The sequence below is a fragment of the Tasmannia lanceolata genome, unplaced genomic scaffold (assembly GCF_043159265.1).
Source record: "Tasmannia lanceolata isolate RefF3 unplaced genomic scaffold, GAP_Taslan_0.1 ptg000005l, whole genome shotgun sequence".
Taxonomy (NCBI): domain Eukaryota; kingdom Viridiplantae; phylum Streptophyta; class Magnoliopsida; order Canellales; family Winteraceae; genus Tasmannia; species Tasmannia lanceolata.
Window position 1 is genome coordinate 14,684,686 of NW_027518682.1, and position 13,027 is coordinate 14,697,712.

The following is a 13,027-nucleotide window of genomic DNA, read 5'->3' on the forward strand; positions in this document are numbered from 1 at the left end:
TTTTATTTATTTTCGTTCTTCTTCTTCTTCTTCTTCTTTAGGTCTTTCTGTTTCTTATTTTTTTTGAAACCCCATTTTCTTCTCTATTTTCAGCAGCCTGTTCGAAGATCTGTATCTCATGGCATGGCGGAGTTTCTATTGGAAGCGGAGGAAGTTATTGTCGAGGTAATTTTCATTTTCACCAGTGAATTTTGTTGCTTTGTTTTCTCGATTGGTCAGCAAAACTTTTTTTCTTCTTTGCTGGTTCTTGTTTCGTCCTGCTCTAATTAGGGTTTGGGGTCAAACCATAGAGAGTAGTATACCACAATTATGTATTTTTTTGGGAACATAATGTTAGAGTAATTAGGTCAAGCAAGAGGTTGCTTGAAGCATTACACCCAAGGTATCTAGTTTGGAATACCAAGTTTGTTGCCTCCAGCCCCTATATATAGAGATACACTAGGGTTAGAAGAGGTTAATGGGCTCCAGCCCAAATGGGCCCACTACACCTGGTCCATTACCTATTGGGCTTATATTAGAACATACATGGGTTATATGATATACCCAACAATCTCCTCCTATGTTCTACATATAGCACAATCCAATAGATAGATAATGTGATGTCCAAACAAAATTATTGAATCATCCATATCACCATATCAATAAAGATTTGTAATCCAACTGAAAACAAAAATACTTTAAAGAATAACCAAGAGTTTTAGAAATAATCTAAACTCAAACATAAGCAGTTTTATATGTAGGTGAACTATTTAATCAACGGAAAAGAAAATAATAGTTCCACTGCACTATAAGGATTCACTCATCAAGTAAGTCATCCTCATCAAGATCCAAATTGAGGCAATCTTCTCCAATTTCGCCAATTCCTGTAAATTATCAAATATGAATTTCATTAAAAAATGAATCCAATCATTTGTGTATTTTACTAAAAGTATCTAGTTCTACCAGAAGAACTTAGTACAATTTCATAATGGCTGAAAAGTAAATATCAATATCAATAAGCATCAATGTCAAGTTTCAATCAAGAACCAGACCTAAACAGTTTCTTTACAAAGAACCATTCCATGTTTCCATTTGGAATGTTACAGGCATCATATCCAAATTGAGTTAAGCTGTATCATCAAGTTTGGAATGAAACAACCTTTCCCAAGAAGGACATGTCATCAAATGTGGAATGACATAAAGATAACTGTAAACATCATTGAAACATATCAAGTGCTTATCTTGGCCAAGATAGGGAGATTCGAAAAATTCAAAATAATATGAATGTAGGTTAAGACACGTCTACACAGTCTTTAACCCCATCTCCCCCACAGTTTTGAATATTCGATCTTTGTTCAGTCCCTTCGTAAGAGCATCGGCCATATTATCCTTCGATCTCACATCAACCAAAGTGATAATACCTTGTTCTAGAAGATAATTCAGCGTGGCATGTTTCAGCCTGACATGTCTCCTCTTACCATTAAAGAGTGAGTTTTTCACAATCGTAATTGTAGCTTGATTATCACAGAACAAACTTAAAGAGTTAATCTTTAAATGGGTCAATGGAATGTCCAGGATCAGATCTCTTATCCACTCTGCTTCATCTCCTGTAGAAGCTAAAGCATAAAGTTCCGATTCCATAGATGACAGAGCAATACAAGTCTGTCTCTTTGACTTCCATGCAACAGCGGCTCCACCCAGTGTAAAAACATAACCACTGGTAGATTTACTGTCTCCTAATTCTGATCCCCATGATGCATCAGAATACCCTTCCAGGATAGGAGGATGGCCAGTATAACATAGAGCATATCCTTGAGTACCCTTAAGGTATCTCATCAGCCTCATAAGGGCATCCCAGTGCTCATGGCCAGGATTACTAGTGAAACGACTCAGCATGCCAACTGTAAAGGCTATGTCTGGTCTAGTGCAACTCATAGCATACATGAGACTACCAATCAGTTTAGAATAATCTAACTGATTCACACTGTCTCCTTCATTAGAGATCAGCTTCTTGGTATAATCAAATGGTGTCTCAATCGGTTTACACTCACTGTATCCCCATGTAGAAAGTAGTTTTTCAAGATAATGGGCTTGGCTAAGAGTAATCCCTTGCCTTTCAAAACTTACTTTCATACCAAGAATGGTGTCAACCACACCAAGATCTTTCATGTTGAATTCTTGAGCCAAAGTGGTTTTCACGTCACTCACTGCAGAGAGATCGGAACCAAGAATCAACATATCGTCTACATACAAACAAATAATCGCAATCTTATTCGACACAGAACGATAGTAAAGGCATTTATCTGAGTAACTGGTCTGAAAACCAAAGCTCTTTACTACCTTGTCAAATTTTTGATGCCACAATTTAGGTGCTTGTTTAAGACCATACAAAGATTTGTGTAACTTACAAACTCTGTTCTCGAAACCTTCCATGACAAACCCTTCAGGTTGGTTCATGTAGATTTCTTCTGTGAGGTCTCCATTAAGGAAAGCCGTTTTTACATCCATTTGATGCACAACATACTTCTCAATAGAAGCCAAAGCAAGAAGAATTCTTATCGTTGCCAAATGACAGACCGGTGAGTAAACATCAAAGTAGTCTATCCCACTGACTTGAGTATAGCCCTTAGCTACTAAACGTGCTTTATACCGAGCTATGGATCCGTCAGGATTAAGTTTCTTCTTCAAAATCCACTTACAGCCCACAGTCTTAGCCCCTTTTGGCAAATCGACTAGCTGCCAAGTTTGATTTTGTAGCAGAGAGCTCATTTCATCATCAATGGCTTCTGCCCACAACAAAAAGTCCCTAGATCTCATCGCTTCCTTATAGGTTGATGGATCATTCTCTACATGGTAGGTCACAAAGTCCTCACCAAAGTTCTTGGGTACTCTATCTCTTGTAGAAACTCTTAAAGGTTCTGATGTAGAAATCAGTGTAGGACAGGTGTCAGAAGTATTCTGTTCAAACTCTACATGTGATTCTGTAACCATTTCAGTATCGCCAGGTAGGTTCAAACCATGATCTCTGAGAAATTTATTCTCAAAGAATACTGCATCTCTAGATTCTATAACCAAATTGGTAGATAGATCCAAAAAACCGATCAGCAGCACTATCTTCTGCACCACCTAGATAAACACAAGTGTTGGTTCTAGGTCCTACCTTAGGTCTCCTAGGGTCTTGTATCCTTACATAAGCAATACAGCCCCAAGTCTTAAGAGTGTCATATCTACAAGGATGTTTATGCCATAACTCATAAGGAGTAGTGGTCAACTTAGAGTGGTGTACTCTATTCAGGATGTGATTTGCAGTTAAAACTGCTTCTCCCCAATAGCTAGTAGGCATGCCAGCTGTTAATAACATAGAGTTTAACATTTCAGTTAACGTCCGGTTCTTACGTTCAGCTATGCCATTAGATTGAGGTGAGTAAGGAGCAGTAGTTTCAAGTATTATGCCCTGAGAGGCACAGAATTCCTTGAACTCTGTCAAAGTGTATTCTCCTCCTCTATCACTCCTAAATCGCTTAATTTTTAAGTTCAATTGATTTTCAACACGATTCTTGAAAATTTTAAATTTATCAAAAGCTTCATCTTTTGATTTTAGGAGATAAATATGACAAAATCTAGAAAAATCGTCTATAAAAGTAATTAAATACTTCCGACCACCTCGAATAGTGAAACTTTTAAAGTCACAGAGGTCAGAATGTATTAACTCAAGAAGGTGTGTGCTCCTAGAAACCGAACGAAAGGGTTTTCTAGTGATCTTGGTTTGTGCACACACTTCACACCTGTCAAATCTAATCGATGTATCTAAAGGTATATTATAAGTGTTAGCAAGTTTGACCATTTTTCTATAGTTCACATGTCCCAATCTAGTGTGTAACAACTTAGGATCAATCAAAGTGGAACTAACCTGACTAACGGTTTCATTTGCTAAACTCAGTCTATACATACCATCGATTAAGAAAGCACAGCCAAAATAATAAGAGTTAACAGTTAAAGTTACTCTACCACCTAAAAAAGATGACCACATGCCAACATTGTCCAAAAGACTAATAGAAATTAAATTCTTTTGAATAGCAGGAACTACTTTAACATTTTTTAAAGTTAGTATTTTACCTGAAGAAAGGACCAGGTTCGCAGTTCCAGTGTGAGTCACTTTTGCCTCAGCTCCACTAGCCACTGTAACGGTCTCTTTCACGCCAACAGCATCCGTAAGTAGTTTCTTCGAGTTGCAAACATGGCAGGTGGCTCCTGTATCTAACCACCAGTCTGAAGAAGTACTGGCCTTACCATTGCCTAACATGGCAATAAAATTCTTAGGCGCAGCACTGCCCACCATCATATGGGCTTCCTTTTGTGGTGTGTCAGATTTAGCCTTTTTTGGTTGTTTACACTCTGCAGCAAAGTGACCCCATTTCCCACAGTTGTGGCACTTGCCCTTCTTTTTCTGAAAGATAGTCTTTTTGGCCTCCAACTTGGGATGTTCACTTTTAGGTGACTTGGATTTTCGAGAAAATTTCTTGGGATATATTACCGCGTTAGCAGCAGATTGTTGCTGTCTAACCATCTCCAAGTTATTCCTAGCTCGATTCTCATCTTCGATTCGAATGAATCGTTTGAGATCATCCAGTCCCACTTGCACCTTTTTCCGATACATCTCGGTTTTGAAAGAGTGCCATGCAGATGGTAACTTGTATATAATTGCACCCACAAGAAATGAATCACAGACAACTATTTTTTCATTATTCAGCTTAGATCTCAAATTTTCTAGATCAGTAACTTGAGGAGTGATTTCCTTGTCTTCTTGAAACTTGAAATCCATGAATTTGTCCACAAGATGGGTCTTGGACAATTCCTCCTCCTTCTTGAATTGAGCATCTAAGTTGTCCCATATTGCTTTAGCAGTGTTAAATTTACTATAGGTTTCTGCAAGACGATCTGAAAGACAATTCAACAAGTAGTCTTTGCAGAAATCCTCATCCCTAAGCCATTGAGATTCATCAACGTCTTCATCCGTCTCAGCAAAGGTACTCAAAACAGTGTAAAAACAATTCATATATTTTAGACCGAATTGAGTCTTTCGCTTCCATGAGTTAAACTCAGATCCACCAAAGGATTGAAGTTTGACCATCTCAAGAGGCATACCATTCTTTTCCATTGTATAATTAAGATGAAAAGAAAATTAGAAAGCGTGCACCTGATTGACGAATCGCGAAAACCCAATCCAAGTGGAATCCAAGAAACAAAATAAGAACTAGCGGCTCAACAATTAGTCGGCGGCGAGAAAGTGGCCGACGACAAGAGGAGGTTGACGGCAAAAATTTCAGTGTCGATTCGGCTTCGGCAAATCGACAAACCCCAACAGAGCAGCTTGTGATCTGCAGCCAAGCAAAAATCGAATGTCGGCCAAGCAATTCGACCCCACCAGAAGTCTAATTCCGTCCAACAAGAATTTCAGCCCAACAAAAAGACAACCTCCACCAGACCAGCTATTTCAGAGATGAATTTTTTTTATATTCAAAGCGTCAGAGATGAAACCCCTAAGCAAGGAAAAGAAATGATCGTTTTCTTTTCTTTTCTTTTTTTTTGGTTGGTTGCTGCTACACCAAATCAAAAGACAATCTGTAGGAGAGAGATAGGAACGTTGCCTGTTCAGGATAGAGATAGGAACGTTGCCCTTTTTTTTCTTTTTTCTTTTTTTGACAAGAGAGATAGGAAAGTTGCCTTTTGCGGAGAAACACACGACCAATAAAAACAAAATTTTCAATCGAAGGATCCCTTCCAAATCTAAAATTGGAAGAAGCTAATTTAGCTTCTGTCTCAACCAATCCATGCGGGCTTCTTCCTCAACTCAGTGCAATAGAGGGCCCAACAACAGTTGTGGCTCTGTCGTTGAAGAACAATCAAGACAAAGCCTTGAAACCAATTCTAATCTCAGAAATATGAGGCCCCTGGAAGAACCCAAAAAAGGTTCAAACGGTTCTTAGGCAAAGAAAGAGACGAGATGGGAGAAGGACAGTAGATCCCACCGTTCTTTTTAGGAAGGAGGGAGAGAGGAAACCCAACGCCCAAATTGATTCGAGAAAAGAATCCCACGCCCAAATCTTGATTTTTTGTTGGAAGAAACCCACGCCCAAAAAATCGTACGTATGTGCGGGAGAGATTGACTACTATCAAAAATCAGGGTTTGATTTTTAATGCTTCAAGATTGTTAGAGTAATTAGGTCAAGCAAGAGGTTGCTTGAAGCATTACACCCAAGGTATCTAGTTTGGAATACCAAGTTTGTTGCCTCCAGCCCCTATATATAGAGATACACTAGGGTTAGAAGAGGTTAATGGGCTCCAGCCCAAATGGGCCCACTACACCTGGTCCATTACCTATTGGGCTTATATTAGAACATACATGGGTTATATGATATACCCAACACATAAGAGCCCAGAGGGAAATGTTTTGGAAGCTGCATGTGGTGATTGTATTCGAGAGTATGAGACAGGTTTGGGTGTGAGTTCGTGCACGCAAGTTTTCATTTGGGGGGTGTGTGTGTGTGTGGGGGGTGGGGGGGGGGGTGGCGCTTTTCTTGACATTGTAAATGAGACTGAAGTTGTCAAGGTCTTGGGGAAGCTTGAGGAAGTCATGGTTTTAAATTTCGGCTGAAACATTTTGAATTCACTCAGTTACTACCTGTCACACCCCCAAGCCGCACGCATAAGGCCTGGGAACACAACAGTGCCGTACACCTGCAAGGAAACCTGACAAGAGTACAGGGCTAACAAAGCGATAACAAAACCATTCATATCATAGCATACATAAGGTCCACACTTGCATAAATGATCCAAATAATTAAATGTTAAACTCTTTCTTATGCTCTCCCCACTGACCAGTGATGAAATAAAATAATATAATCTCAATAATGCCTAAACAATACTCACTGTCTAATAAAACTAGAAGAAACACCTAAAAAGGAAAATTGAAAAGTCCCGCCCTCGCTCCCTCGTCCGCACCACGAGGGTCAAAATCTAAAAATGATAAACCACAGTCAGCTGAAAAGCTCAGTACATAATGACGCACTACAAAAGTGGGGTCAAAAGCTTGCTTTATAGAGAGGGTCAATAGATAAACAAAGATCGTATAAGATACACATGAGGAGAGCACTTACATGATAAACATGGAATGGAATCAAGATAATTATAGAAGGAAATAATCCTAATCAAATCTACTTTCCTAATCTCTCTTGCTTGCCTCTTATAATCCACTTGCCTAATTTATCTAGTTGCCTCGTTTACCCAACTTACCAAATCTACCTCCAAGATGATCTAACGGTGAGATCTTAACCCAATCCAACCCTTGGATCCCACATATTATAACAAGACTAATACAAATACAATAACCGAGAAAACAAAGCCCACAAAGTCACATTTCAAAGTATCACAGCAAAGAGGGTCCCAATAGTGGGAAGTCACAAAGTCTAAAGAGATTACTGAAAGTAATCAAAAGGTATAGATCCACCCAAAGGTCACCGGCTTAGCCCAAAAAGTATGTTATTTTATCCGTCGACAGGGTCAACGAATAGCACCCACTGACGAGACCCAAAGCCAACGTATAACCCCCATTGGTGCGGGCCCTTGTAGTTCACATATATACCAAGCTTCCACAAAAGGTGTCCATATATATACACAAAGTTCATAAGGATATACAAAGTTCCAAAGATGGTGATTCAAATTGATTTCACATATGTTCTTCTGAATAGTTGGGCATATAAAAAGGCAAAAGGTTCTTACAGCAAAAGGGTCACATACTCAATATGAGAATCGTAGGTTGCAATGAGTACAAAATTCAATAGATCGTATGCAATGAAGGATAAGCATGCAAGACCTAAATCAAAGGCTAAGGTAATCATAGGTTTTACCAGTGTTCAAAAACTCCTTGACTCGACAAGGAACTCCCCCGAGTCGACTCCTTTTTGCCTTGGCCGCGTTCCGCATTGCACCACATCCGCATTCCGCGTTTTGCCCTACATAGTCATTAAACTCCTTCGACTCTCCCAAGTTATGACCGCGTCAACCTCGTCAACCGCATTCTTGGCCGCGTCCGCGTTGAGTCGACAAGGATTTTTCCTGGCCGCGTTCCGCGTTTTTAAACACTGGGTTTTACATATTCAAAGAGATTAGAGAGTTGAAATCAAGAAGGCATATCATTCAACGACAAATCATATCACTAAAGTAGTACGAAATTACGTACCTCCAATGACTAACACTTCCTTTTTCAAATTCACCTTAAGGGACCAATACCTAATTCACATCGACCATATCCATCAATAAGGGGCCCCAAGAAGTGGGCCTAAAACAAAGAATCCAAAGTCCACAACCCTAACAAAACTTACAAAATCTGGTGGGTTCGGGTGCCCGACTAAGGTCTTTGGGCGTCCGAACATCTCCTTCGGAAACCCCTTTGGAAGTCTCTGAGAATTTCCGAAGGAAATTCACACTCGGTTTCTCGGGTCACATGCATTCAGGCGTCCTAGTCGGACGTTCGAACTCCCCTTCGGGCGCCCGAATACCCTCAGTCGGGGGTCTGAGTCTTGGGGCTGGGTATTCTGCGAGAATTCCAGTTTTTCACCCGATTTTCCTAGAACTTCAAATTTTTTTATCTTCGTTCAGACTCCAAATCGCGCGTGGTCGATCCGATGGACTCCTTACGACGAAAGGAATTCACCAAACCCGATTTCACGCTTCGAATCGACACACATAATTATTGTAAATCTTAAACGAAATCATACCTTTACTTTTGTCTTTTAAAATCACAAAATCCTTGGTTTAGAAAGACAAATCGATAAACAACGTAGTTCTTACCTTGATCTTCGCTCTCCGATTCTAAAACTCGTCTTCCCTTTCTTTCTCACGAAAATCCTCTCTTAGGGCTGTAGAAAACGAGTTTAGGGTTTGATTAAACTCCTCCAAAAGTTATATTTATGGGCTTTCCGAAGCCCTAATTAAGAAAAAAACTCGAGGGACAAAAACATCCCTCCCCTAAAGGGAGAAACGAATTTTCGTTTGCAGGGTGTTTTGGGTATTTACACTACCGAAACAAAATTCAAGTGGATTTGGAAAAAAATACAAGATTTTGCCTTGAATTTTGGAATTTTGCCTGGAATTTCAGTATTTCATTAGTGGTCCGGTCAAAATATGCGAAACATGAAACTTTTCAAACAAGAAATGTCAACAAAAACTTTGACAAAAATCAACTACACTCTCAGAAAAGAGAAGAACCACGGGCCATTAAAAAAAAAAAAAAACCCCACGGGATTCCTTTAAGATATTTCTAAAAAGAGGGCAAAAAATTAAAAGAGAAATCATTTTGGCTTTGATTTCAACCACATTTTTTTTGTGATTTTACAAGATTTCTGCCAAAATTCCGTACTGGAACCGAAATGTTTTGGTTCCATTGATGACCGCAACCGAAATTTAAAATCTTGCGAGGAACATATATGCAAACACAATATCAGTCGTATTTGAGATCTAGTTTATGTTGGACCTTTTTATGATATTGGCTATCTTTTCTTAAAGATGAGTGAGGAGTGAGAGATTTAATGGACTGTACCGTGGAGGGTGGAGGTAACAAAAGTCATGGAAGTGATGGACCACGACATTATCCTGGTATCGTGTTTCAATGTTTTAATGGATGTATTACATTTAGTCATAGGCTTACACTTTATATGATTGGGAATCTCAACTCAACTCAACTCAACTCAACTCAACAAAGCCTTTGTCCCAAACTAGCTGGGTTCGGCTAAATGAATCCTTTAGAAAAATTTCATGAAGAAGGTGAAAGGAGTCTTGTTACTCCATCAACTTGGCACGAGTCGCCTCTTCTCATTGAAGCATCGAAAGGCCTACGTTGGCGGTGTCCAAACCATCTTAAGCTGTGCTCTCTCATCTTCTCCTCAATTGGTGCCACCCCCACCTTTTTACGGATGTCTTCATTGTTAATTCTATCTAACCTTGTGTGGCCGCACATTCATTTTTAATTATATGATTGGGAATGAACTTTATAATTCAAACTCGTGATCTGGAATTGATCTAAGCATGTTAGGAACCATCAATAATAACCAATGGATGGAATGGGGCCGTTAACGTAAAGATGTTGGGGGAGCATTCCCTAGACACATTGGTATTATTAGCTCAAGTAATTATTAGCACCATTGCTCCAAAATTCTACCTTAGATCTTATTTTTTTGTATGTTTGCAGTTTTTTTACCTCATACCTGTCATACATTGCCCTAGAGGGACTTGTATAACTTTGAGAATGCTGATCTGGTGAGAAACATGCAAGCACAACAATTTTTTTTTAAATTTTTTTCTTAAAGGTAACAGTAACAATATATTCCAAGAAACTATGATACAGGAAGAGGGACAAGATGTCCCAAAAACAAAAAGTATCAAGTGGTCAATGCCACTAAAGAGTTAAATACAACAATATTATCCGGAAGGACCACCACTTCTTTCGCTAAACGATCAGCCAAAGAGTTTGCCGAACGCCTTTTATGTTGTAGGGTCGGCTGTAATAGATGCACTAGATCCCGAATCTCATCAATCTCCGGAGCAAGACGCCAAGGGCCACCACGACGGTTAGATGTCCAGGCAATAACATTTGAAGAGTCCCCTTCCACTATTAAGGATCCCAAATTGTTAGTGCGAAGCCATCGAAGGCCAAATAGTAATGCTCTAACCTCCGCCTCATTTGCATCACAAGTTCCAACCGGACAAGAGAAAGTCATAATTATCTGCCCCTATGAAGTTCCAACAATTTTTAATTTTTATCCTCCACCTCATTTGCATCACAAGTTCCAACAATTTTTAATTTTTATCCTTCAAAAGTGGTAGTCATGAGCTTTTTATCCATTTATACGCGCGCGCGGGGGAGGGGGGCTAGATAAATGGAAAGAATAATATGGGTATGAATTGATATGAACTAGAATGGGCCCTTGATATAGTGACATTTACCAATAGTCTTTCTAATCAGAGTCTTGCACCAAACGCTAAACCTAGTAAAGAGTCAGGATCAACAATGAAACAACTAAATAATTTGGGGCAAGCAGATGTTGTGGAAGAGATACATGATATGTTCAATTTGAAATTTCCTTTCATCATCTCCATAGTGGATCAAATAGAAATGTTGACTCACTAATCAAAGTTTCCCCAACAACCTTTGTAGACCTTGGTCGGTGTTTGCATCATGTATTTGATTTTATTGCATGATGTTTCATTTTCACGGGTAAATAATTTGTGGGTGGATTCACACTTGTCAATGATGTGAAATAGCTGTAGTTTGTTTCTTTTGGAAACCCCATTTAATTATCAATAGAAACACATCTAAGATGATTCAACTACTTTTTCTTTCTTCTGTTTATTTAAGTGTGCACTGATATCTCATTTGATTTTAGTGTACTGATATCTCATTTGATTCTAACTTTTTTTTATTAGGGTTATGGTGTCGTTCTTGTCAATATCGATGAAGCAGGGACCCTGTTGGTGACCAATTTTCGCCTTCTTTTCGTGGTAAGCATTTTCATATTGACTGTCAGGGAACCAACGCCCTCAATAGAATCTTATTTTTATCTTTTGGATTGCTAATGTATTTTCTAGTGAAATTATTGTCTACTTTATGACATTATTGTGTTTGCATTCTTCAAAAATAGTATCTATACCAATTGTAAGATCATATTTCTCTCTTTATTATTTGTCTTTTATCTTTTTCTTCTACTTCTCTTTTCAAATTCCCATTTCCCTTGAATTATCGGGGTTGAAATCCTAATTTTGGACCAATTTCAACCATTCTAGTTTCAATACCCATCGTAGTGATTCGTAAAGGATTTTCAACTTAGTTTTAGTCCTTAGATCAGTCCTAATCCCGTTGCTTCTCCGATCTCCTCTCCTGTCCTGCACCAATAATCTTAGTTTGGGGATCGGGATTTGGTCCATGATTTGGTTGGTCTGTGTTGTATTGTATGATGCCATTTTTTGCTTATTAAACAACTTACAACCTGAAATTTGAGATTGTGGCTTGGCTTAGTTCAGTCACCTTCTAATTTGCATGACAAGTTTAAACTCATGTATTGTAAGCCCAATGATTCAACCCTTGGCAATCTTCTTGTCTTGTTCTGATGATTCCCAATTGTTCTGAAACCTTGCTTATGTAAGACGGATCCTCCTAGATGATTCATCATCTACATGAATACACCGACAATTATGCACATATTATAATTCCAACCAAGCGTAAACTTCTAGTTTTATAACTAACTTATGTCGTCTTGGGACGGACATGGGCTATCCGGTATAACAAGTTGATACTTTGTAGGCGATGTCTAAAAAAAATTAACTATATAACAGTGAATTTACGAAATGGATATTATGCAGTCATGCAAGAAGAACAATGTGCAAATAAAGCGAGTGTTATGTAAGAAACGTTATGCCTAGAGAAGCCTGCTCATTGTTTTTTATCCAATTGGTTCCTAATAGGTACCTTCTGAGAGGTGGTTGTTATTAGAGTGACTCCATGTGTAGTTAGTGACAAATTATTAACTCAATACTTGTTAGATATTGTCTTTGACTCTGATCTCTGGTTATCTCATAAATGCAAAAGTGGCCCTAGGCAGTTGTTATTGTGATTGTTCTTGTTCTTGTTCTTGTATCTAGATGTCCAATGCTGTGTCACATCTCTAGATGCATGGGTATAGGTTGCCGGACTCACATTTTGTTCAGGATCTACAAAATATGATAAGTTTGCATTTTCCAGCATGTTTACATTACTTATCCTGCATAATTGTTATTCTGTTTTAAGATTGAAGTCACCCTTTGCCATCATTTCTAATTTACATAAAATACTTGCCTTTACCACAAATTGTTACATTGGTTTTGCATTGTTTCACTATATTGCCATTGCTACAGTAACAAAAACATATCATTCTAGTGACATTCACTAATGTGTTTGCATGCGTCTGTACTCTGTGCGTACTTGTGCCAGTATATAGTTTTTTAATACCTTAGCTCT

At 38.6% G+C, this 13,027-nt stretch overlaps 1 protein-coding gene across 2 annotated transcripts in view; it reads left to right on the top strand.

Moving 5' to 3' along the window:
• The window catches only part of LOC143877625 (phosphatidylinositol-3-phosphatase myotubularin-1-like), a 42,447-nt gene that overhangs the window by 209 nt on the left and 29,211 nt on the right, over window positions 1-13,027 (top strand). Inside the window, exons 2-3 of one of the 2 annotated variants that reach the window (XM_077379775.1) lie at window positions 94-165; window positions 11,461-11,535. In XM_077379775.1, coding sequence (XP_077235890.1) covers window positions 94-165; window positions 11,461-11,535 — 147 coding nt within the window. The remainder of the gene's footprint in view (window positions 1-93; window positions 166-11,460; window positions 11,536-13,027) is intronic. The other variant, XM_077379776.1, reaches the window with a different exon arrangement.